Below are 27,260 nucleotides of genomic sequence, written 5' to 3'. Positions count from 1 at the left end.
GGCAGGAGAGGGCTTGCCGTCGGTCCGCAGATTGGTGCGCAACGCCATTACAGACCACCCTACTCTGCTGGGTTCATTCATAAATACCAGAGGATCGCCATCTCGCAACGGTGCCATCATTTCGCAGTCGCAGCGAACCCCCCCACCCCTCCCTCCTCCCCTCCTCCTCCTCCTCCTCCTCCTCCCTTTACTCCTCAAAGCAATATCATAATCCCAACACCCTCATATCTCTGCCCCCTCTCCCTCCTGCTGACTGCCAATATGGCTGTGCGGGCATACAATTCACACGACCGAGGTTATCAAACACAAAGTCGTGATAGCAGCCGATGTAAATGCATTTAAATCAACAGGATAAATAATAAATAAATAAAGACTAACATCCTGCACCGGCCGTGAACAGCAGGGATCGTGCGCGCTCAGCAGACGAGCCAGGCAGAAGGAGCGCGGCTTCGCCTCTGAATACCAACATCTAACCTCCATGTAAAGATGCGGGGATGAGCAGCATCTCCATACCTGGTCGTGAAGTACAGCTCCGCTTCAGGCTCGTCCTCGGTTGAGACGGATGTAAGACAAACGCTGAAAGCGTCTTAAAGCATTTTACACGGTTCATGTAGAGCTCATGTCGTCCGATTTCCAACACCACCACAGCAGACTCTCTCTATCTCTCTTCCTCTCCCTTTCTCTCCCTCTCGCAGATAGGACGTGGGAGGTGCTATGCCCTCTCCCTTTTCTGTCCACACTTGATTTTCTTTCACTTCATACACTTCCTAGTGGTTGGTTGCCAGCGAAATTAGCTATTTAACACAGACACCCTCTCAAAAAATAACTATTTATGGGGTGGATTTGACCACGAGATCACAGCAAAATTAAAATGAAACTGAATAACACTGCACAGACCACCTTAATATCTCAATATCCATATACGGAGCAACAATCTGAACATATGCGATGCAAAATATCCAAAGAAACCTGGATGTAAAGGCACCAATGGTCCCCGAGCAACAGATCGCATTAAAGTGGCCCGGCTGATGGAATTAAATTCACGGTGAAAAATGTAACCTAAGCAGAACCCCATTTAATTTTCCAAATGATTTTGTCGATGTTTCAGCCACAGCCAGGCAGCCACCTGATATCTCCAGGGCCGAGGCAGATTTATGCAGCTTTTCAATCCGGCTCACAGCTGCAGGAATTAAAAGACGACTAAAGACGGGAAATCTTGTGTGAAATTTTGTGAGAGCAAAAAGCCAGAACTGCAAGATTCACTGACTCAGATTGGGCATTTGATTAATCACGCAACATTATGATAACATGGATATTTTTGACACAAGTACACATAAATCAAATCACCTATAACTGGAAGAGAAAGCGGAAATGCATGATTGAGTGCCTTGTATTTGGTGTGTGATTCAGGATCAGCACCACGGACAGCGACCTCATTGTGTTTCAGCACCATGGAGAGATCCATCAATACATACATAGGCCTTTATATACAGTAGGCTGTACTGTAAACACACACAACAGAGCAAAACAACATGTAAAGGATGGACAGAAGGTAGGAGATGACAGTCAATAAACCAGGAAGTATACCAGCCCAGTCTAAGCACGCCCAAATCAATTCTCAGCCCATGTCTGCAGGAATAATCACATTCCATTCATTTCCTCCAGCACCACAAATAAGCGTGAGGCAACCTAGCCCGGGTGCTACTAAAGGCCCATGGCCGAGCCACACCGGGCCTTGTTTGGAGCTGTTTGTCTGTACGTGACGGTCTCAGTGTATGACTCACCAACTCTCCATCCGGACAGCCTTGTGTTTGTCCCCCTCTGTCGGTGAGCCTGGGCACTGCAGCAGCCAAGCAGACAGGGTGATAGCAAGGAGCATAGATTGTTTCTGTTGGGGGGGGGGAATAATGAGCAGAAGATCAGGAGATAATGGAGGGTTAGGCAGGAGGAGAGATCATGCAGAAACATGCAGATGGAAAGTTAGCATGGCCAGAAAAGAGAGGGATCCAGAGACTTCAATCTAAAGTTATTATTATTAAAACAGGACTTAAAAGTCTACAGCTAGCTATTTCCAGAATACAGTCTTCTTACCTTCCTACATTAACATTAGCTTAGTTGCAACAAGCCTATCATCTTAAGTAAAACACGTTTAACATTAAAGGTCCAGCTTACAGGAATTAAAGGGATATTTTGGCAGAAATGGAATATATTATAAAGGTATGTTTTCTTTAGAGTATAACTTTAACAATTGTCATTTTTTTCTTACCATAGAATGAGCCATTAATATCTACACGTGGGGAGCAGGCCCTCGTCCACAGAGTTTGCCATGTTGTAACCGAATACTAGCTCTAGAATAGGGCCACCGTAGTTAGCAGCACCCAGCGATCCAGCGATGACGCGAGCAGCGTCAGAAAAACGCAGATGTTTACCGTGGAAATGCTTTAGTCAGTTTTTCTACGAGCTAAAATCACCGGGTCCGTTTGTTTTGCAAAGAAGGGGACCTCTGTGGATAACTCGGCTCCTCGTAAAATCCTCCTGGGTCCTAAGTTATCACAGGAAAAAGGTGAGTAGACATTTGCAGTGCTGGGTTAGTGCATAGGAGAAGCACAGATTTTTAACATGAAACTGTTCAGGGTTTTTACCAGCTTAAATCACCGGGTGCTTTTGTTTTGCAAAGCAGGAGACCTCTGTGGATACCTCAGCTCGTGGTTAAAACCTGCAGAACATCTAGATCTTAAGTTAACAGAGGGAAAAGGTTAGTAGACATTTGCAGTGTTGGGTTAGAAGGTGAGTAGGCATTTGCAGTGCTGGGCTAGTGTGTAGGAGAAACACAGATTTATTCAGTGTTTTTACAAGTTTCAATTACCAGATCCATTTATTTCAAAGAGCAAGAGGCCTCTGCGGATATTTCGACTCCTGGTAAACACTTTCTGAACGTTTAGATCTAAAGTTATCAGAGAAAAGGCGAGCAGACATTGCAAGGTGCTTGGCTAGTAGCCCATCTGGGACAAGCTGAAAAGCGTATAGGAGGAACGCTGATTTAGAACATTAAACTACTTCAGTGTTGTTACTGGTTTTAATCACATGCAACTTTTGTCTATCTATCTATCTATCTATCTATCTATCAATCAATCACATGATCTGTTTGTCTTGGTGCAGCTCCTGGTATAAACCTCCTGAATAATGAACACTGAAGGGATTCTAACCAGGAGTACACGCTTAAGTGCTAATAAAACATAGCTGTGCTTTGAGCTAAATGCTAACATCACCACACTAAGAGGATCAGAGGATCAGCAAAGTCCGCATAACTCATCCTCTAAGATCACGAATGGATCTCCTGGATGTCATTAGATATTCAGTCAGGAGCAACAAGCAGACAGAGATTGCCATCCCTAGAGCCATGTTGCTGTAGTGGGGCGAAAAAGCAGATTGTAAAATTAATAATAGCTGAAAAATGTTTGTGTACACATATAACATGCTTTCATACATACACTCCTTTCATTCTTTGTCCTCCTCTCTCCAGCTCTTCTTCTCCTGTCCTAAGCCATTACAGGCCCCACACTCAATACAAAGCGTTGGATCAAACCACACTGCAACACAATGCAATAATTGGTTTCTGTGTCCAATTTGTGTTTAATCAATAACCTGTCGGCCACCGGTGGCTGAAGGGATACATAATAAACACCGAGCAGCCACATCTTCACAGCAGCCATTTCCAGATGGGTGCCTTCCTCTCTCCATGGCGGCGTGTGGCCAATCGCGCCAGCTCCATCCACCATTTCCCATGCATTACATCCAGTGCGCAGACACAAAGGGCCTCCCATTCAGAGCCCCTCGAGCGTGAATACAAAGCAAAAGACAAATTAAAGAGTGGGTGGTTAGGCTGTCTGAATGCCGGTAAATGTACTTGAGGGTGACAGGTCAAAAGATCAAGTGGATACGAAGGATGGGAGGGGAAACGCTCATGGCAGCGGTATCTTCACTGCAATTCCTGCTATAACAAATGGGAAATACGGAGAATTAAATACAAAATTATCTGCACCCACATCTGTAAATTTTTAAACAAAAATTTGAATTTCATGTAAAAGTAGTTCAATGAATTTGCAATATTTTTTAACGGCATGTAGAACAGTTTGGAAAAGGGTAACTGAAACTTTTAATGTTTTCAACGCACGATATTTGGGTACCCATTACAAATACAGCAGATAAAGTTCATTAATAAAAAAAAAAAAAAAAAATCGGTGCTGCAAAATGAACTAGAGCCAAATCCGCAGAGGTTATGGATCCAGAAATACAATTTTCCTGACTTGCCGCTGCTATAGAAAAAAACAATTACAGAAACCACCGGTGCGTGAACATTGTAATTTGGACCGAATAAAATCCAATTCCCACTTTGTGAGGAATGACACTGCTCGGAGAGAGGGCACCAGAAGAAACAGAAATAAATCTGAAAAGGTTAAAGCCAGACAGGCAGACACTTGTTCAATTCATTCAGGTTCCAGTTTTATTATTTCAGTATTATGAGATGATAAATTAAGACATATTAAAAGGCAGAAGTCTTCAAGATAAAGTTACAGATGAAGTACCCTCCCATTCCCAATAGCTCCAACAGACTTTAAATGCCGCTTTGCACATGCAAGAGTGAGGCTTTTAAGAGCGAGAACACGTTAATGACATGTAAAAGTTCCAGTTTTGTTTAACAATTAGAAAGTGCTGTTTGTGGACACATTTGAAGACAAACTGCTTTTATAACCATAACGTCATCAGCCTCAGTTTTCTGGCTCAATTAGACATAAAAATATCGACTGTACCGCTAGTGCTGCTGAAACCTGCAGGCACACAATTGTATTTTTTGACATCATTAGATTTCTTTCCACGAAGGTTGTCACACTACGACAAATAAAAGAAGATCACATACAAAGGTCACAGTTTCTCCGATTGTCTTGGCAGTACCGATGGCAGTAAACTGATATGATAAACAAACAACCTTTTATTCATTTTCAAGAGTGTGAAGCTTCAGTTCACCACATGACGCAGGGGTTGATCAACATCATTCGTCATGGTAGGAGGTTTGAAGACAGAACAAAAGCAAAACAACAAACACACATAAACTCATTCAGTCACTCTTTCAATTACAGAGACACACACACACACACACAGACACACACACAAAGCCTTTCCATGTCTCTCACTGGTCCTTGTCATGGTTGAGGGCCCGGTTAACAGCTGATGGAATAAACAGAGAAAAAACTAGAATTACAACCTTGTGGTTGTACGCCTCCTCAAATCCCTCAAAGTTGCACTTACAGTTTTCATCCATGTGTGTGAATACATGCATGCTTCACACATCTTCCCCCCGGCAGCATAGAAGATGGACACAATCAGCACAGTTTCATGGTGGACACCAAAGATTAGTGTCACCAATTCAATCTGACCAGATATCTCCCCTTCTGCTCCTGAGATCTGGCGTTGAGTGATGGCCAGAAAAGTGTTGTTGCAGAACATTATGATGTCACAGTGAGGTTGACCTTTGGCCTTTTAGGTATGAAATGTCATCACTTAATTTCACTGGTGTGAATGATTGTCATAATTAGTGGATGAATTCTTGCGTTATGGCCAAAAACATGTTTTGTGAGGTCACAGTGACCTTTGACCACCAAATCTAATCAGTTCATTGTTGAGTCCAAAAGGGCATTTGTGCCAAATTTCAAACAACTCCCTCAAGGCCTTCTTGAGATATCGCATTCAAGAGAATGACACAATGGTCACGGTGACCTTGACCTTTAACCAACAAATTCTAACCAGGTCATTGTTTGATCCAAGTAGACATTTGTGCCAAATTTGAAGAACCTCCTTCAAGGCCTTCTTGGGATATCACGTTCATAAGAATGAGACGGATGCAAGGTTACAGTGACCTTGACCTTTGACCACCAAAATCTAATTAGTTCATCACTGAGTCCAAGTGAACGTTTGTGCAAAATTTAAAAAATTCCCTCAAGATCTTCTGGAGATATCGCATCCACAGGAATAACACAGACGAGGTCAAAGTGACCTTGACCTTTGACCACCAAAATCTAAGTAGTTCATCATTGTCCAAGTGGGGCAATTCTCTCAAGGCAATGTTGAGATTCACAAGAATGAAATAGATGGACGGATTGACAACCTGAAAACATAATGCAGGTTTCACTTCGGTGGTGTGGAGGCATATAAACACTATATTTTGTAGGAACGCTAACAGACTCAAAGATAAAACAGATGATTGTATTTGAGGAAAGATTTCTAAGGTGTTTATCTGGGAGGTGATGGAGAAGTTTGTCTGCGGAGAGTATAAATTAAGTGACTGTACTTGCATGTATATTGACGTTATCTCACCCTCCTTTGTCACGCTCTCAGTTATGTTCTTAGCCTTGGCGCTCAGGTCGCTGACCACGCTGTCCATGGCTGCCTGGTGTTTCAGGAAAAACGGCCGGATCACACGATTGTACAAGATCTCAGAACCGTTCCATGTCACTGGAGCCATACACCAGATCAGGAACAAACACTGAGGAGAGAGCAGAGGGAAGATCTTAGATATGCTGCTGGGTGACTTCCTGTCCAGAGTGACTAATGTCTGGCTCTGTATTTTATGAGATAATAAATCCACTATCTCTGGGATTTAGATGGTTAGTCGGACAAAAAACAAGCAATTTAATGATGACACCTTGGGTTTTTAGGAAATTGTATAATTTTTCACTTTTCTGACATTTTATAGGCCAAGTGATTTATCGATTATTGAAGAAATACTTTGCAGATTAATTGAAAATGAAAGGAACTGTCGGATGCAGACCTCAACGAGGCAATTTTGGAACCTGGCTAAACCTTTTGCATTTAATGGGAAGTGTTAACATTTGTCTAACATGCCAGCTATTGTATTGTGTTACATAACAGGCCTGTGTTAATTTCCCATCGTTCACTGCACAGTACGAGGCATTGTTTATTAATCCTATTTTTCCAGGATTAAGTTCATCCATTGAAACCAACCCATTTTAATGAAGGAAAGCAAAGATTATCACGGTAATTAGGCCCAAACAATACATAATGAGGTGACTTTTTGATGGTTAAGGCAGGGCTTCCAATCTTTGTCTCAGATCGCAACTTTACTCAGCTTATGACAACCTCATTTTACACGTCAAAAAGGACATGAAATAATGATAATAAATACTTACTCTGCAACTAATGGGCATTGCCATGTCCTAGTGAAGTATAGGTAAAGCAAAAATAAAAATGCATTTTGAGTTTATAACACCACAGGAAATTGCGTTAAAAAACACCTGGCCAAAAGTGAATGATTAGAAACAATTGTCAAGTTAATAAAATAAGGTTTCACAATTAAAAAAAAAATTGTATTATCTGCTCTGAAACGCTGAGGGCGTGTCCGCTGAAGGTGCTGAGCTGAAGATCGTGCCGAATATCAGCTAACCCAGTAACACAGCACAGCAGCAACTGCTGATCTGGCTGAAAGGTACATTTGTGACGGCTATTTTGTAGGGCTGCCCCCGACTAAGAATTTTGCTAGTCAACCAATAGCCATCATTTAGGGCCATGAGTCGACTAGTCGCCCGCATGTTTACGATGTTAATTTAATTATTGAATTATACATTTTGGGCGGGGCAACACAATGGTTTGAGTTGAAGGTGTGAGAAAGAATAGTATCAGTAACATTGTTAACACTGTGCTACATTACAGAGAAATACAAAACCGTACTAATGAACCTTCATTAATATAGGCCTATATTTTATCTACAAGTGCACGTCACACACTGAGCGAGCCGCCTGTTAATGACGCTGTGGGCTAATGGGCATGTAGCTACTTCCATGTTTCAGATGATACGTCATGTTTGTAGTCGACCAATGAAGATGAGTTTACATATCACCTTGGGTTTGTCCTTCACCTTCTCAAAATGATCCCACACTTTGGATTTCCTGCCCGACATGTTATTAACTAGCCTGTGGAATAACCACAGGTACCAGCCCTGGAAATTAGGGGCCCTACACATGCTGCTTCTTTAACCGCCTGGAAAACATGAGGTCAGGCTCTGAGCCCTACTCCTGTGTCTATCACCATATCATAACCTATTTACCTGAAATCCTGAGTGCAGAGCTGATCTTCTTCCAGGCGATGTTTAAAAGTGTGAAGGCCTATCGTCCATGGACCAGATGTAAAGCTCTGGGTAGCCCTGCACTAACATGATCAACTTTTCCGTATTTATCAGACTGAATATTTACAGAAGCAGGGAAAGATATCTGTCGGCTGTGATTGGTTTGTAACGTGACTCCTGTCTGACTGCTGAGCGTGGCCACTTCCTGTGTCTGTCCTTTCAAATTAAATTCCCACATGGTCCAGTCATATAGATTTGATGCCCTGATGTCAGGCCCGCTCAAGAAATCCTGTGTGTGCAGTTTGCACTCGTATATACTCATATCTATACTGTACAGTTTGGGCAGTTAGAATACAGGAACAACATATTTTATAACCAATACACTTCATGGGTTTTACAACATGTAAAAAAATACATTGAGCCTGTTTAGACTGCGTACTGACTTTTTTCTTAGTTGACTAGCCTACTAGTTTACTAGTTTGACACTTTTCCAGTGAAAACACACAACATTCAAAACCCATTATGAAGTATGGGACTGCATTACAGCAGATGTCTGACGGTCTTCTTCATTTTCATTTTCAAATTATCCACAAGAGTGTGCTGTTGGAAAACTACAATGTACAGACGCCCAGAGTGACAGAGTACAGCGCTCATGTGATTGAACACATCGTGACTGCCTGTGGTTTTCCAGTGAAAGCACACATAGCTGGCAAGATAATACAGAACAAAAAAAAAGGAGAGATAACTCAATAAGGTGTAAAAAAACAAAACAAATATCATCCATACAAAAAAAAAAAGGAAGCAACCTACAAATGAAAAGGTCAGCCTACCTTGCCAGCATAGTAAAAGGGGAACCAGAAGAGGAAGATGTCAGAGAAGAACTCGACAACGCTGAAGAGTCCATAAACAACCCAGTAGGTCAGCCACTGTGTGTCATCTTCCTTCACGTTGCTCTCGATGGCCTTAATGCTGAATGGACAGGAGGAGAGGCTCAAGTGAGAAGACTGATAAGGTCATAACATCAATAGTATACACTGCAAAGATTTAAAGTCACAAACTTAAAGTCTGACACCACAGGCGCATTTAAAGGTATCCTGTAGACTTTTTAAAAGTGTGTGACAAGGTTTTAAAGAAAGGGTGGACCCCTTGTAAAGTATGGGAATGTAATTTAGCACGCCATCGTGTATATGAAATATTTGTTGCAGACTTGCAGTAATGTGTTTGAAAGGTTTCAGTGTGCATAAAATAGAGGACAAAAGAACGATGCAGTTTTCTACAAAAAAAATATTAAAAAAAATCAACAAAGGCTTTCCAATTTTAGTGATGATAAGTTAGAAAAATCCAGTCTTGTTCTGTGCGAAAATGGATTCAGAAGTTCAGCTAAAACTAATATAAAGCATCCGTAATCAAAGTTAGCCACATCAAGAGGGGAATTTCCACAGTTGCAGTCTTTTAAGTTAAAAAAAAAGTCTCTGTTTGCTGTGTTGTAACACAAAAAGAGAACTGTCTACTAAAAAGACCACTTTATGGCCTGTAAGGAGTGGATGAATGATTGCAGTGACAAGTAAATCGTTCAATGTACAAATGGGCATGTGAGTATTAAGATAGAGACTTCACTGTCTTCTAACTTTTACTTGAACATGGGGAAAAAAACAATTGAAAACAGAGATTCTCTCATGGTTTAAAAAGAAACATCCATGTCAGAAAATAAATTAGATGTTTGATCCATTTTCAGCTGTAATACAGGCCTTTTTAAAAAGGAACATATTATAACATACCATAGCAGGACAAGCACAGGTGTAGTTAATGAGATATAATTATTAACAATAGCTGCATTCCATTTATATGTGTCAGCTCTGAACTTTTGGTATTGTGCACAGAGACAGAGCGCAACGAGTCACACTCCATGCCCACTGGAGGGGAAAACAACTGGTGCCACAATATGCAAACAAGGGCTGAAAAGCTAATGAAATGTCTGCAGCTACTTAAAACAATAGATTTTAGCATGTCAAACGACAATCTTAGCACCTTGTGTCTAACAGAGAGGAAAAGTTACACTGACAAACTCAACATTGTCGGTTTATCTCAGCGTCCCCTCACCTTACTTTGCTTATCTTGGAGACACGATCCCACTGAATGTCCAGTGGTGACATACTTTAATATTCAATTCTATTTGATTAAATGAATGGGATGATCATCATTTAAGCTAACGAAGATCAAAACCAGGCATTACACAGCTTAGTTAGCTTCAACCGCTACAGTCCGTCTGGCCTAATTAGCAAAACGCTTGCGGCACGTAGGCATACGGAGTGTTAGGATCCTATAGTTTTCCTTTATCTTCCTGCTGATGCCTCACGTCTTATTGCTTAAAAGCTCCGTTTTTTGGTTCGCCAGGTTGTAAAAACTCAGTTATGGATTTTTAACCATGTTGGTAGTGCATCCCACCACAAAGCAGCTTTTAGGCATTTTTTGTGTGTTTGCTAGTGGGAGCTAATGACAAGTGGGGCACCTTCACACAATACAAAGTCAACGGAGAGCGTTGAATTGTTTTCCCCTCCAGTGGGGGCGGGACATAAACGTGCTTTGTCTCTAAACCTTTGATTAAATGGTGAAAAAAAAAATCAAAATGTGTGCTGGTTGGCACTTGTATGAAAATAACTGTCTATAAAGTAAAGAAATAATAGTAAGTTTATTACCCTTTGCATATTCTAAATGCATTTATTTTCATTTGGCATTGAAATAAGCTCGACGTCATACATACGAGAAATATGCTGGGTAGACGAAACCAATCAGGTTGCAGAGCAGTGAGGCTCCATATCCAAACAGAAGGTACAGCCCGATCAGACTCAGGACACCTGCAGGGGGGAGAAAGATGAGAGGCGGCGGTGATGTGAGAGCAAAGGGCGGGACAGGAAGAGGAGGGTGACGTTATCAATTTACTTGACAAATACGTCTAATGTCAAACACCATAAATTTGTTGTCAACAGTGTGTGTGTGTGTGTGTGTGTGTGTGTGTGTGTGTGTGTGTGATAGCAGGATGTCAGGATTGCACTGCACCAGGATCAGGAGGAGCAAAGAAACACAAGTCAAACACTGTACTAAAATTCAGCCAGTGGGAGAGTTGACTTTTAATACACTGCAAAGCTCACACAGTCATGTGAAACAGCCGGGCCTTTACACACCAAGAGGATGTGACAGATTCCACAAATGCCAGTGTTTTTTTTTTTTAATAACTTCAAATTTGCATTACCATTACAGCGTTTGTGCAGCGTACAAAGCAATCTTACTAGATGCCTTTGCAAGCAGATGGCTTTCCACATAGAATGTATAAACATTTGCAGTACTTAAAATAATAGTTTAATAATAATAGTTTCATTTAGAGCTGAAATGCAAGGTTGATGAAACGATTTATTCAATCAATCCGCAATCATTTTGATAATCAGTTATTTCATTACAGTCATTTTTCAATCAGAAATGCTGCATTTGAAGCTTTTCTTTGTCATATAAAATAGTAATCTGAATATTTTTGGGACTTGCATTGTTGGTCAGATAAAAACAATTTGAAGATCTCACCTTGGGCTCTTCTCTTTGCAATTTGTCGATAATGAAGTGAATAGTTGCAGCCTTTGTTTCATTTGCACACGTGCAAAGCAAAATATACACTCCGTGAATGTTCAGTTTTTGTTGACACTGTCACAGACATGTTAATTAAATTGTATATTTTAGCAAAGACAACATAGTGATGGTGCATTGGGCTGCATTACATTTAGAGGTGTGTCTGATGTTCTTGTGCAAATAGTGAGGGCTAAAAAGTTAGAAAGACATCCCATTGTAATGCAGTCCAGCACAGCACCACCTTTAACTATGACTAAACATAACTGAATTTCAACTTTTCCTCTAAATGAACTATACAGATGTAACTAATGAAGAGGGCACTGTGTATGCAAGATGTTTCACCTGACAGGGTTTTGACACGAACTACACACAAACTTGTAAAAGAAATTCTGCAGTACAATCAGCTCTGTATGAACTGAACTGTATGCTGCTTGCTCTTAACAACAGTAAGTTGGCTGCACTGCTTAATCCCTCAGAGGCTTAAACAGCTTGCTGGTTAGCTGGCAGCAAGATGCTGACTTTAAAGCAAATAAACTGCAGTCTGGGCAGGCATTTTGGCCGACTCACTTCTTCCATTAGTTATTGATTTCTGCAAGTTTCTCTTGCTTTGTATTTTCAAAAAGTACCATGTTTCAAAATGCGTGTTTTTCTTAACATTTAATTATAGTTTCCTTCTTCGAATCACTCCCAGGCCTACAAAACAAACCTTTTTCAGGGAACTCTGTTGTCGAGCAAATCTATTGACAGATTACAAGGTCCAGAGAGTAGGATTTAGGAGGATATATAAACAGAAATGGAATCTAATATATTAAGAATGTTTTCTTAGTCACCTAAAAATAGTAACCGTTGCATTTTTGTTGACTTAGAGATTGAGCCGTTTATATATACAAACCAAACATTGGCTTTGGATAGGGCCATTTGCGTTTCTATGTCAGCCACTGCAGTAAGCAGGCCCTCCATGACGAGCAGCGTTGGAAAAACACTGACTTTTTTAAAACGTGAAACTGGTTTATATAGTGTTTATACTGGTTTTGAATGCAAGGTTTGTTTGTTTTGGAGAGGAAGAGACCTCTGCTAATGTCTCAGCTCCCAGTAAAAATCTCCTGAACAGAAATCAGGTGAGCACTCAATAAGTTATCAGAGAAAAAAGGTAAGCACATTAGGGCTGCCCCCGACTAAGAATCTTCCTAGTCGACCAATAGTCATCATTTGGGGCCATTAGTCGACTAGTTGCCCACATGTTTACGATATTAATTTAATTATTAAATGATATATTTTGGGCGGGGCAACACAGTGATTTGAGTTGAAAGTGTGAGAAAGAATAGTATCAGTAACATAGTTAACACTGTGCTACATTATAGAGAAATACACAACCGTACTAATGAACCTTCATTAATATAGGCCTATATTTTATCTACAAGTGCACGTCACACACTGAGCGAGCCGCCTGTTAATGACGCTGTGGGCTAATGGGCATGTAGCTACTTCAAGCTACTTCCCGATCTTCTTCCAGGCGCTGTTTATAAGTGTGTAGGCCTATTGTTTGTGGGACAGGTGTAAAGCTCTGGGTAGCCCTGCACTAACATGATCAACTTTTCGGAAGAAGGGAAAGATATCTGTCGGCTGTGATTGGTTTGTAACGTGACTCCTGTCTGACTGCTGAGTGTGGCCTCTTCCTGTGTCTGTCCTTTCAAATAGGTTTTGATTTATTTTGACAAGGTGCAGCTCCAAATAGTGTTTCACTTTTTTTCCCCTGCGACTAAGCGAACAATGAAATCTTGTCAACTAATGAGCTTTCTGGTCAGCGAACATTTGGTCGACTATTAAGGGGCAGCCCTAAAGCACATATAGCAGGCACTGGGCAAACGTGAAATTACTTTATTCTGTGTTTTAACTAGGGATGGGCAAACGATCAAAATTCATTATTCGATCATCAAAAAAATTAACGATCAATTATTGATTAATTGATAAGTGAGTATTTCAAGAGAGAGAAAACAAAAGAGTGCAGTGCAGACTGTCGCCGCAAGAGAGCGCAGCTGCCCCAGTTTTTGAGCTTCAGCCCCAGGCCAAAGAGGAAGAATGGCGCGCATGCGCAGTTCACCCCTGGGTGTTTACAACCGTTGCCAGCCAGAGTTACAGGCTTCAGTTTTCAGCAAAACCTCTGTCTTTCAGTGGCGTAGTGTTTTCAGAGGCCTCAAGGGAAGCCCGCCGAGGCTTTGGAGACCAATGAGAGCCTCCGTCTGTTTCTGATTTTTTGCCTGGCATAGGTCCGGCGGGAGTCTCGTAGGCCCGTCGAGCCACCGTGCTCGCCAGACGGAAGGGTCTCGTTGGCACGGCGGCTCGCCGGACCTATGCCAGGCATTGTAGGGGAAACACTGCGACTATTGATCAAAATTATTTGTGATCGATCAAAAGCCTTAACAATCAATCATCGATAATCGAAAATTGATGCCCGTCCCTAGTTTTAACCAGTTTTAATTACCTGGTCCGTTTGTTCTGGAGAGAAACAGACCTCTTCAGCTCCTGGTAAAAACTTCCTGAACAATTAAAACTGAAGGAATTCTAATTGGGAGACGTTTGCAATTACAAAAGCTTGTTGCAATTTGCAATCCTCACCACTAGATGCCACTAAATCTCCCTTAAAACTTACACACTGACCCTTGAAGGTAAAACAGGACTAGGGGAATGACGTCTAACCCTCAAGCAGCTGTAGATACAAGTAATACCTTGTATGAATCAAATTTATGCAAAGCTCAACTGTTGATATAAAATTTAACTACCAGAAATGCCACAGGCATAATGAGGTCACACGGAACTCCGAGCACTAAAAGTCTTTGACTCTGTTCTAACCATTGCCTGCTCTTTACATCTCATTTGTTTGTCCCAGCTCATATACAAATGTCCACGCAATTCCCAGTCTGCCCATCTCTCTCCAATGAAGGTAAAACTGGAAGAGCTGGTTGAAATGGAAGACCCCTTAGAGACAAAGGCTGACACTAGACACTACAGTCTGCACAGCAACACTCCCAATAGTGAAATCATAAACTGACATTTTTAATAAGTCAATGATGAATAATACAAAGCTGACTGCAGGATCCATCTGGCTCTGTACTGTGAATAAGCAACTCCTGAACTGCCCTAAGAAAGTGAACAATGCATCCATGTGACCCGACACAGATTTTACAGCCATAAATGAAAACACATGTCCTTGTAGTTGAAAAACTGGGCAGAGGAGCCCCTACCCTGTTGTGTAACCCTGTAATCTATGACTCAAACTACTCATTAGAGTTGCAGGAGTTGTATTTCAGCTGTAACTCCAGTTCCTCTTCGCATCAAATCATCACAAAAACCTATTGTTAAGAGTACAGTGGGTGAGGGGCTGAAGTTGGCTTTAAAAACATGAAGCTAACGAACAACAGCCGCTCACTCAGTGAGTCCGGCTGCACACACTCAGTACAGAGAGACCTCTCTACTCCAGTCAGCACATTAGTCTTCCCACTTGAGAGTGTCACAAGAGTCAGCATGAACTTGAGACGTTTCTCAGCTTAACAGAGGACTGTTTAAGGGACGCCGTTTTGTAACTCTGTTCCACTGACATGCTGGGATCAAGGCAAACTACAACATTACATTTTAGTGAGGCAACAGGAAGGAATGTCTTGTATGCTACTAATTATCTGTGGACATGTTTGTAACAAGCCTGCAATGTGGCCAAGGTATCAAATGAATGTCTGTTGCCTTACTACCAAGCTAACACGACACTAACTGGGCACTTATTGGACAGGTCAAGGTGTAATTTGGCTGCTCTGTGTGGCTCTGCTTTCTGCTAAATGCAGGGTAGAGAGAAGTCAAGTGATATTTGCATACAATCCTCAATATTTGTTTTGCAAGCCAGTTTGGTGGTGTGTGTGTGTGTGTATGTGTGTGTGTGTGGAAAAAAGACAAGACAAGTATGTTGACTGAGCTTTATCTGACACCAACTGCATCTGGTGAATTTACATTTTCTGATCACATGATCATTTTATTAATCCTGAGAGCGCATTATGTCTCAGCCATACTTCAGAGGGGTTGATGTCGATTGAAAAATCGCCTGACTTATAAGCTTGTCGCAGACACATCTGTATCACAGGAAATGTTGGCTGATAAGCGCCAAGAAATTGAAGAACACAAATACCAGAAATATGTTTGGGGTAGTCTGGAGTGTGGCTGCAACAAACGTCTATTTTCATTATTATCTGGCCTGCCAATTATTTTTCTGATTCATTGTTTGTTCTACAAAATGTCAGAAGACAGCGAAAATATAATTTGTGGTTCACCAGGGGTCCAAGCTGACGTCTCTGAATGTCATAATTTGTCCAGCAAGCAGTCCAAATCCCAAAGATAGTCAATTTGCAATCATGAAAAACAGCATAAAGCAGCAAATCTTGGATGAATGGTTGTCGTTTTTTGCCTGTTATTTTTCTCAAATGATGAATCCATTTTCAAAATTGTTGCCTGTCAATCAACTTATCAATTAGTGGATGGATCATTTCAGCTCTAGTATTGACAGCGTGTTTTACTTACATAGTTTGTCCACCTGAGACAAGTTAGACGTGTGCTTTTCAGCTATCTCATGTCTCAACCTAGTGCAAATCAAATTTAAAGTATCCTTACCAATCGTTTTGTTTTTGTTAAGTGGAGCATTCTGCCTGTATTGGATGGAGAAAGCTGAACAGAGGCAGGGTAGGCAGGGGGAATGACATGTAGTAAAGGGCCACGGCTGGAACTGAACCAGGGCTGCTTTGTTAAGGACTGAGCGTTAGTGGTACGTGCTATACCAAGTGAGCTACCAGGTAAAGGTAGCTCACTTGGTAGTGAGAAAATGTGTGTTTAATGGAACATGCTTTGCCAGGTGAGTGACCAAGCAATCCTCATCTGAAATGCTGTGTGTTAGAAATAAATATCTGCTCACATATCAGCTTTAAATCTTTCAATTATCAATACTGGCCGCTACAATCAAATATCAGTCAGGCTAGAAACTGAAAAAACAAAAACTCCTCAGGGCTATTTGCAAACAACAAACACTGACAACACATTCTACACACACCGCCTTTGTCCACATCTGCTGTGACCTTGAAATTGGTCTATATTATTTTGTGAACAAATGTGAGTGTAGATCAATTTTGAGTAAACACAGTGGTTTTGAATGTAGGTCATCCCGGCCAACATGTTTCCTGTAATTATGCGGCATATCAGACAAATGTTGACTACATAGCCTGAGGTGCTGGTCTGGCCTTTATTGACTTGCACTGTGCAAACTGTCAACAGAGCTGTGTCAAAACACAAATCCCAAAAGCTAACTGACAGCAGCCTGCAGTGGAATAACCAGTCATCCTAGAATCCCCTTCCATCTATGCATTGCACTGGATATTTCAGGACGTGATAAAAATACCCCTGAGGCCAGCTGCTGCTGGGTTACAAGAGGCAATATAGAAATATATTGAAATAGGTGTGTATGTGTATGTGTGTGTGTGAGGTGGATTATGGTTTTATAGCAACCCTAATCTTGTAGTGAAGCATAAAGGTCTGAGCAGGATGAACTTTGGTATTCGAGCATGAGAAGGGTAATAAAATGAGGCTGCTATCAGTGCCACAGGAAGTGAAACCACACTGAGTAGACAAGCACTCACGCAACAGTGTGCCCACAACCGGCTGCCAGTTACTGAGTAGCAACCTAGCTAAACTAAGCTAGCTAAAGTTGGCTTGTTTGCTACTTTAACACGAAGAAGAGTGTTTCGAGGAGACGTGAAACCCCCCAAAGCAAGTCCACTACCACGTCCGGCACTTTAAAAGTACACACAAGCATGACATAAAGTGTATCTGTGTCCTCTTTTGTCTTTTTGTGACATACCCAAGGCTATGTACTCTCTCTTCACTCCCGTTTTTTGCTCCAGCGTCGCCAACTGATCCGTCACAAAGTTCTTCTCATGGAGCAGAGTCACAAAGCGCTCCTTGAAGTGACTCATTTTCGGGCTGTTCCTGAGCCTGTCACGGACACACGCCACACAGAAGGCAAAATGTCGAACGTGTCGATGCGTGAGAGATTCATATTAGAAGTAACGGGGTTATTTTTGCTTACCTTGGGTTGATGATTTGCCCGAAAACTTGCCGCTGGATGGCCGGGTGCTGCTGACTCCGCCGAGTTGCGGTGGCAGTTGGAGGGCGGGGTTTAGCGGTCACCCGCTGACCAATCACAGAGCTCCGGTGAGTAACGTTCATGCAGCAGGTGATTAAACAACGGTCTGTGCTGCAGACTCTCCAAACTCAGGTACTACTTCGTTTATGATTAATAATGTGTGTATTTTAAAACAAATGTGACCACTTTTAGCAACAATAACAAGCTAAGACACTGTTAATTAGAAAGCACTTCTTTGAAGACACTAGGAATTTATCATCGGCTCGTTGAAAGACATTGGGAGTTGATTATTGTCTTGGTTGAGGACATTAGGACTTTATTTTTGTTGACAGTGTTTAGTGTTTTATACTTATCAGGTCCAACTAATCCCAAATAGCTAGAAGAAATTAAAAATGCATACCAAACAAAAGTACAGGTCTCAGGAGGACATATTTTTGATTTAATTAATCATTTAATTTAATCTTATTAATCCTTCAGGGGAAATTCAATTTTTTTCACTCTGTTGTCAATTACACACAGGTCTGAACACACACATGCACAAACAGGACCTATACATGCACTAAATGGAGAGATGTCAGAGTGGGGATGCCCATGACAGGCGCTCCAAGCAGTTAGGCAGTTTGGTGCCTTGCTCAGGGGCACCTCGGCAGTGCCCAGGAGGTGAATTGGCACCTCTCCAGCTACCAGTCCACCCTCGATATTTTGGTCAGGACGGGGACTTGAACAGGTGACCCTCTGGTTCCCAACCCAGGTCCCTCTGGACTGAGCTACTACCGCACAATCAGCCAAAACATTAAAACCACTGACAGATGAACTGGGTGACTTTGATTATTTTGTTCCAATGCAATGTTCTGCTGGGACACATTTGGTTCTGGCGATCACCTGACATGTTCCACCCACTCAAACACTGTTGCAGACCAAGTTAGTGATGGGCAAAGCTGTTCTCTAGATGTTACTGAAGCACTAGAATCAGTTCATTGAAAAGATTCATTCACTGAATCGTTCACTGCTTGACGGGAGGAGCCCTGACTGTGTACTGCCTAGTCCGACTCACTGAGCTGATACACGGCTGAACAATTCATGATTCAATTCAGTTCACGGCTTCTGGGAGTGCTGAGTCTCATTACTGGCCAGCCTAACATTTTATGTTTGTTTATCTGGAAACTAAGTCTGTTAAAACAATGGGGAGGTGTGTGATTGTGTTCATGTGGCTCGACTCCTGGCTACATTAGCCGTTAGCTTGGAGAAAACGGTCCCTATGAAAGTGTTTTGCTGAGAAGAAATGATTTGAATCACTCAGGGATCGGGGTTCCGTCGTTCACTGAGTGATTCGTTCATCGAGTGATTCGTCACACAGTAGGCAGTCCCTCCCTGCACCCTGGCTGCCTCGCAACTCACGAGTAGTGTTGTGCTAGTTATGGAAAAATAGTAAGTAGTTACCGTTACGAGTTACTTCATTAAAAAGTAACTCAGTTAGTAACTCAGTTACCCCCCCCCAAAAAAATCGACTCGTCTTGGCTCGCCATCACGCCATGACCCTGTTGCACATGCACTAGTGTCATCTATACTCTGAATACGTCCTGGTTGTAGATGACCCAAGTGCACCATGCCCCACTGCAAACATCGCTCAGGAATGGCCCAAGGAATGTCACCTCAAAGTGTCAACCTGGCCTCCGAATTCCTCAGATCCTAATCTGAATGAGCATGTGTGGCAAATGCCATTAACCCACCTCACAACCCACTGGACTAAATGGATCTACTGCCAACGCTCTGATGCCAGACACAGCAGGACACTCCCAGAGATCCTGCGTCCATGCCTAGACAGGTCAGAGCCAAGTGTGAGGCCCCACCTTTGATTAAGGGTACATCTGGGGTACTGGCACATCACAAGAATCCTTGAGCAGATCGGGACCTGTGAAATTTAGAAGCCAGGTCGACACTTTGAGCTTTTTGTCACGCTCCACAGGCCATTTCAAACAGTTTTTGTAGTATGGCATGCTGCTTTTTTCTGCTAGGGGGGCCACTGCCACTGGGGAGTACTGTTGCCATGAAGGGGTCTGCAACGGTGTTTGAGTGGGTGGAACATGTCAGGTGGTATCCACATGAATGCCAGAACCAAAGGCTTTGCAGCAGAACAATGCATTGGAACAAAATAATCAGAGTTATTCACTTCACCTGTCAGTGGTTTTAATGTTTTGGCTGATCGGTGTATATCTGTGATGTTTTTGTACTTGTACTTTAAGGCTGTACTGTTTGGGTTTACATGTTATAGGAAAGACCTAGAAAATGAGTTTATTTCTGTGTAATCTCATCATATTGCTGGCTAAGTTTTATATCCATAAATGTAAGGTATTATCAATCAAACCCTTTTTCCGTACCCTCAAAAGAGAAGCAGAATCTTACATCAGGACTTTATATACCTCAAGCAATAGAAAAGCTGTGAAAATCCTAAATGTGTGCTCCAAGTTTATGGTTATATTATAGTGTTAATTTATTTTTAGTATAATTTTATTGCATATTTTTTATATGTCTGTATCACAATTTGATTGTAACCCCTGGCATTGTCAATCTATTTCTTCGTTGTTCCTTATCCTCTCTTCTTCTGTTATGTTCTCTCATACCATCGTCTCTATGTTCACAAGGAAATGTGAAATAAAAATAATTTAAAAAGAAAAAGGTTTGTGCTGCAGACTGAAGGCACTTCTAACACAGATTGTATAAGTGTGGCTAATAAAGATCATTTTCAATTGATGACATCCTTCAGAGGTACACTTTTTCCTTTTAATGATTCTTATTGAGAATGTGTAGGACATCTGTGGCAACAGTCACGTTCATTAGGTACAGGGCAGTGCAAAGAAATTGCCAAAGCGAACAGTAGTATAAAAAATAAATGCAGGCATCTTAAAACCATCCAAACAACCAAAAACCCATTTAAAAAACCCCACTAACTTTAAGAAGTGGGAACAGGGAGCGCTCAGTGCTGACTCATCTCCAGGTTTTAGGACTCATTCCTGGGGCACTTTATGCATAGCATATGCAAACAGTTTACTTTAAAGAAAGGTAAAGTGACATGTAAAGTAAAGTGACAGTGACCAGAGTGATGAGTTTAGAGCTCAGAGGCTCAACAGTCTTTCAGCCTGAGGCATGAAGCTCTCTCTGAGTCTGGTGGTGTGGGACCTTTATTTAGGTCACAGGGCCCCTAGCTGTTAAACAATGAATAGGCTAACAAAGGCATGTCCAGAGTTTGGCCCGCAGACCAATTTTAATCAGCCCTCAGCTTGACTTTCAAAATATACCATATGTGGCCCTTTACACAATAATGGTTAATCGAGCAAGATCACATTGCATTTTTACCCTTCACCTCACAATGAAAGGACTATCATACAGTTTGTAGACAGGCATCACATAGTAATAGTTTATTAAAAGATAAAAATGGTTGCATTTGTCTCACTTTATTTCTTTTTTTCTTTTAAACCCTTTGATTCGAGAATCAGCTGTCCCCTCCAGGTATTTTCATGATGTTTTATCTGGCCCCCATTCAAAAAAGTTTGGACACCCCTGGCCTAACACAAAGCAGTAATCATAATATATGTCTGAATGCTGGGGGTGGCGCATGCTGTAACAAGCAACCATGCAACACTGTCCTACGTAATCATCAGCAAATGTAATGCAACTCTACGCATGGTTTGTGCAAGTGGTGTTGCCGTACCACAGCTTGACAGCTGGGATTAGGCATGTCAGTCATTCTACTGTCTCTCTCTTTCATCAGTCCCTCCAGGATGTTGAGTTGTTGCAATCACACCAGTTAACACAAATTCATCCAATTCCTGTTAGCCTTGCAGTTTTGTCCAGTCAGCGCAATTTTACCACAGTTTTATTTGTCTAAAATGGGTAGAATCTAATTTCATTGCAGAGCTGCGAGCAGTGTTTTGATTCGGTCAGCCCCTGCCTCTCATGAGACTACTGTTACACGCACAGGGGCAGGGCTAATCATTAGCATCATACAGCTAACATTACCCAACAGTTACAGAATCAACTACAGAAGCTATTTCAGTGTCAGTGTGAGATTGTCGTGTCGATGTTAGCTGCTCCCATTGTGTTAGCTCGTGCTAACCAGGCAGAGAGAGCAAGACGAGACCAGTTCAGTGAGATGCTACTTTAGCATTGCGTCGAACGGCAGCAACAACTGACCTGCGGTGATCGCAAGCAGCAACATTGCAACTAAATTGCAATATAGTTGCCTACAGAACACTGGAGGGACGGTTTCATTTCTTTCAAATGTATTAAAAAGTGGGAAACTAGACTGTAATATGAGTGTTGGGTAGGCTATACCATTGTCCATTGTTGTAGTTTTTGTACAGTGTTATTGTGCCATAAAAAATTTCATTTAAAAAAGTCATTAAAAATGTCATGTCATAGAGTTTAATTTTTCCTGTATGGCCTTCAGTCATTAGCTAGGTCACTAAAATGGCACTCAGTCACATAAACAAAACTCCGAGAACCTCTGATTTAAGACTTTTGTTTTAAAATGCTTTAAATTTAGCAGTTAATTGGCCCTGGACAAATACAGTGGTGTTTAACCTTAAGGATTTATTGTCCATGTGGCACCCTGTCATAGTCTGGTGACCTGTCCAGGGTGTAGCCCGCCTCTCACCCAAAGTCAGCTGGTATAGGCTCCAGCACCCCAGTAATCCTTAACAGGATAAGCAGTTACGGAAAATGAATGAATGAATGAATGAATGAATGACTGTCCATGTGGTAAGGGATTGCTAGCCCTAAAAAGTGCAGTGTGTAGGATTCAGGGAGAAATGGTATAGAATTCATCATTACTGTGTTAATCACTTGAAATTAAGACTACTGGCTTTTTCGTTACCATAGGACGAGCCACACAGTGTGAGTCCTCTTCCACTTCGGCTGCCATGTTGTTCTACAGAAGCCTAGAACAGACGAATCAGAACCTGGCTCTAAATGGGGCAATTCACATTGATGCCTTTTTGCGTTGGCCACCATAGCTCTTCAAAACCATTGGAACCAACAGAAGTTTCAGTTCTGCAACCTCACCACTAGATGTCACAAAATCACACACACTGGACATTTAACAGCAAAGATGGCAATTGTTTCACACATGATGTGACCCCACTGAGTCCACATGTGTCACAGCTGAAGCATCTGGATTCAAAGACTGTTGTCATGCTTATGGAAAGAGTGAAGGAATGTAATGGACAACCAGCAGAGGGCAGCCTGCATCTATTTATGAGCACAAAGACCTTTGAGAAACTTTTCAAAGACAGAAACAGCAGAGAGATGAGGAACAGAGAGTCAAAAGTTTCTCCATGTTCTTCATCAGTCCACAGGGAGATGTAGCCTCTACTTCCTCCACCTCATCTCTCCCTCTCTGTTTCACATGGACAGGTGTGCCCAGATGTGTTTTGCATGACTTTAATGCATCACTGCTCCTCACAGTTTTAAGTTCTCATGTCACAGAGAGTCTGAACTGTTTTCATGCACTCACACTGAAAACTGCATCAGGATGATGTTGACAATAACTCTGCTTGTCATGTTGGGTTTTCTGAGTCAGGGTGAGAGGTTCTGAAAATGTATCTGACATTATTGGAGTATTCTCATTGTAACACTATTTCTGTCCTTTTTATTTTTTATTTTTGCATTGTGATTCATGCTGCTCCATGTTGTTGGCTGTCTAACATTTCTAATGAAGGTCACATTTCATTTCTCATTTCAGAGTCTTCAGCCAACGATTTTCTGACTCAGACTGACAAATCCAAGTCTGTTAGTCTTGGAGGGACTGTGACCATCAGCGCCACAGGGAGTTCAGATATTGGTGCTGATCTCAGTTGGTACCTTCAGAAACCTGTTGGTACCTTTTGTTCCCACTCTAAGGTCCTTTGTCAAAGATAGCTCTGAATTTCTAATGTCCCTTAAAACACTTCCACCTATTGATTCAAAAGTGGTCATGTGCACACTTGATATTGAATCTCTATACACAAATATTGACCATCAGCAAGGACTTGACACACTAAAGCATTTCCTTGACAAGAGATCAGTGAGAACACCCTCCACCTCCTTTCTGGTTAATCTAGCCTCCTTTGTTTTAAAGAGGAATTATTTCTTTTTTAATGATATACCTTATCTCCAGATCTCTGGTACCGCTGTGGGCACAAAAATGGCACCCAAGTCTTTTTGTTGGTTACCTAGAAGAAGAAAAACTGTACGAACCACACAAGAACCCTTTTCTTCCTTTTATCATGTCCTGGAAGAGATACATTGATGATGTGTTTTTACTTTGGAAAGGATCTATACCCACCCTCCTAGAGTTTTTACAGTTTTTAAATGACAGTTTTGCAGGTCTAAAATTCACCCTTAATTATAGCCTTGAAGAAATCAATTTCCTTGATATCACTGGCTAAGGTTACATGATAGCTTCTCATTCGGAATGAAATGAATCTGAATGAAATCATTCGGAATTAAAGTGTTTCCAGGTAGTTTACATGGGAAATATTCATTCCGAATGAGGGTTTACATGGGAGATCAGTTCAATTGCCTGTATTCGGGTCTGCGCAAGGTTTGGGGCAGGGAAGGTTTCTGATTGGATAGGGGGCGGGGCGGATGTTACGTGTTTACGTTTACCGGAAGAAAACATTGTAGTCCTCGCTCTGGATAACAAGATGCTTGACGACGCCGTTCTTAGTGCCTTTTTCGGGCGTGTTTTGCTTATATTCTTAAAGCAGCAGTACGACAAGAACCTTGTTCTGCTAATGCTTCATCTGTTGAGCAGGAGAAGGGAGGCAGAAGGCCGTGCTGTGGCGAATGGAAACCGGTGAGTGCAACGAGTCCGACTGCTCTATCTCAGCCCGTTGCTATGCAGCCCATTGCTATGCTCGCTATATACTTCATCGCACCAGAAGGGCAAGGAAACGAGCATGCGCAGAAAGACCGGAATGAACTTAAAGAGGAATGAGTGTATACATGCACACAGAATTCTTTCATTCGGAATGACAAACGGAATAAACCACCCCCTTTAATCGGATTTAATTTTCAATCGGAATGACCATTTACATGACCACTTTTGGCCGTTCATTCCGATTAAAAGTTTTAAAAAGAATTAAACTGTCCATGTAAACGTACTGATTGTGACAAAAAAAGACACTCAGTACGTTTACATGGACAGTTTAATTCCACTTTTAATCGGAATGAACGGCCAGTCCGATTAAAAGTGGTCATGTAAACGGTCATTCCGATTGAAAATTAAATCCGATTAAAGGGGGTGGTTTATTCCGTTTGTCATTCCGAATGAAAGAATTCTGTGTGCATGTATACATTCATTCCTCTTTAAGTTCATTCCGGTCTTTCTGCGCATGCTCGTTTCCTTGCCCTTCTCGTGCGATGACGTATATAGCGCGCATAGCAACGGGCTGCATAGCAACGGGCTGAGATAGAGCAGTCGGACTCGTTGCACTCACCGGTTTCCATTCGCCACAGCACCATCTTCTGCCTCCCTTCTCCTGCTCAACAGATGAAGCATTAGCAGAACAAGGTTGTTGTCGTACTGCTGCTTTAAGAATATAAGCAAAACATGCCCGAAAAAGGCACTAAGAACGGCGTCGTCAAGCATCTTGTTATCCGGAGCGAGGACTACAGTGTTTTCTTCCAGTAAACGTAAACACGTAACATCCGCCCCGCCCCCTATCCAATCAGAAACCTTCCCTGTCCCAAACCTTGCGCAGACCTGAATAAAGGCGATTGAACTGATCTCCCATGTAAACCCTCATTCGGAATGAATATTTCCCATGTAAACTACCTGGAAAGACTTTAATTCCGAATGATTTCATTCAGATTTATTTCATTCTGAATGAGAAGCCATCACGTAACCGTAGCCACTGTCCTCTCTTCCTCTCTCTACCAAAAACCTACAGATCGAAACACACTTCTTCATGCTGCAAGTTTTCACCCACTTCCTCTCAAAAAGAGTCTACTGTTTAGTCAACTCATCAGTCTAAAAAGAATCTGTGCTGTCTCAGAACAATGTAACACAAGTAAAGATGAGATGCTAACAAAGTTCAGAGAAAGGAATTACCCAGAAGATTGGCTTGTAAACGCAGAAACAAAGGTGGACTCAAAAAGCAGAGATGCATATTTACAAACAAAGAAATCTTTAAAACCTAAGCCGAACCTTGTATTCTGCACTACATTCACACCCAAAATCAAAAATATTAAAAGTGTAATTCTAAAACATTGGCACATTCTCCAAAATGATCCATCTCTAAAAAGCACTTTTAGTGATCTACCTATGGTCACTTTTAAAAGAGGAAGAAACATAAAGGACAGATTAGTCAAAGCATACCAACAGCCTAAAGTCACAAACAGCAAACTTGCAATAAATCATCTCAAGGCAATTTTAAGTGTGGTACCTGTATAAACTGTCAATTCACCAAAAATATTAAACAATTTAATCATCCTGTCACTCATAAAATTATCAATATTAAGGACCTGATAACATGTAAATCAAAAAATGTGGTGTACCTAATAAAATGTCCATGTGAAAAAATATACGTAGGTGAAACATCCCGATCCCTTAAAGAGCGGATTACAGAACATAGGAGTGCCATTAAAAGAAAGGACTTCACCAGTCCTGTGGCGAGACACTTTAATGAAATGAATCACCCTCTCTCTTCTCTGTTTTTCTTAGGGATTGAAGTCATGAAACCAAATCAAAGAGGGGGTAAAGGATTTTTCAATTAGTGATTTTTTATAGTGGCTTTTATGTGTGTTTTATCTAGTGTATTTACAAAATGTACTCTTTACAATGTTTAGTATGATATTATTTTTTTTATCTTTTAATATTTTATTATTTTTGGCTGTCTTTGCTGGTCCTATTTTCTTCTTTCTTTTATTATTATTATTATTATTATTATTATTATTGTTTTTTTTTATTATAATTTTTTTAAATTTTTATTATAATTTTTTTTTTATTATTTTTCTTTTATCGTTTTGTAATTTTCGTTCATTTTTTTCCTGTACAGCACTTCAGATCTCCTCATGTTACTGCTCTCTAGTTCATGACCAAACATGGTGTTTTCTACACCTCTGCTAGACACTCCCCTTACTTCTCTGGCAGTTATGGTTGGTCCAAATGTCTCATGTGCTTCCAACACACTCACCTTTATTAGTGATTGATTGGCTGAGATATATATATGTGGATGCATAGGATTGGTCACATGCATGCATTTTTTATTTTTTTCTACTTTTTCAATTTCAAATGAACCTATTTAAATGATGTGTGTAATATGTTTCTTGATGACCCTGATGAAGGCCATGTCA

General features: G+C 41.3%; 2 protein-coding genes across 5 annotated transcripts in view; both read right to left on the bottom strand.

The window, feature by feature from the left end:
- Positions 1–4,364, bottom strand: part of diras1b (DIRAS family, GTP-binding RAS-like 1b) — a 29,061-nt gene extending 24,697 nt beyond the window's left edge. Inside the window, exons 1-2 of one of the 3 annotated variants that reach the window (XM_049596440.1) lie at positions 2,643–4,364; positions 1,785–2,542 (exon numbers count right to left, since the gene is read on the bottom strand). The gene's annotated coding sequence lies outside the window, so the exon portion shown is untranslated. Of the gene's footprint in view, positions 1–513; positions 737–1,784 lie in introns of those variants that run through there. The other 2 variants (XM_049596439.1, XM_049596438.1) reach the window with 2 other exon arrangements.
- A 114-nt stretch (positions 4,365–4,478) lies between these two features.
- zgc:101744 (Receptor expression-enhancing protein 6-like) lies at positions 4,479–17,956 on the bottom strand. Of its 2 annotated transcripts, none has more exons than XM_049596442.1 (6): positions 17,868–17,956; positions 17,640–17,773; positions 10,899–10,992; positions 8,968–9,106; positions 6,351–6,541; positions 4,479–5,226 (listed from the first exon to the last, which is right to left on the bottom strand). In XM_049596442.1, the coding sequence occupies exons 2-6, from the start codon at positions 17,752–17,754 to the stop codon at positions 5,220–5,222; spliced, it is 546 nt and encodes a 181-aa protein (XP_049452399.1). In that variant the 5' UTR covers positions 17,755–17,773; positions 17,868–17,956; the 3' UTR covers positions 4,479–5,219. The 2 variants fall into 2 exon arrangements, with proteins under 2 accessions (XP_049452399.1, XP_049452398.1); XM_049596441.1 differs by having other exon boundaries at positions 6,373–6,541.
- Between the last annotated feature and the right edge of the window lie 9,304 nt (positions 17,957–27,260).

The sequence above is a fragment of the Epinephelus fuscoguttatus genome, linkage group LG14, assembly GCF_011397635.1.
Source record: "Epinephelus fuscoguttatus linkage group LG14, E.fuscoguttatus.final_Chr_v1".
NCBI lineage: Eukaryota > Metazoa > Chordata > Actinopteri > Perciformes > Serranidae > Epinephelus > Epinephelus fuscoguttatus.
This window is presented reverse-complemented; position numbering and strand designations above follow the sequence as displayed.

Coding starts and splice junctions, on each gene's coding strand:
- zgc:101744 (XM_049596441.1), bottom strand. CDS start 17,754: ATGAGTCACTTCAAGGAGCGCTTTGTGACTCTGCTCCATGAGAAGAAC. Junction 9,107..10,898: donor GTCTACCCAGCATATTTCTC/GTATGTATGACG, acceptor CTGTCCATTCAG/CATTAAGGCCATCGAGAGCA. Junction 5,227..6,372: donor TGAGAGCGTGACAAAGGAGG/GTGAGATAACGT, acceptor TTATTCCATCAG/CTGTTAACCGGGCCCTCAAC.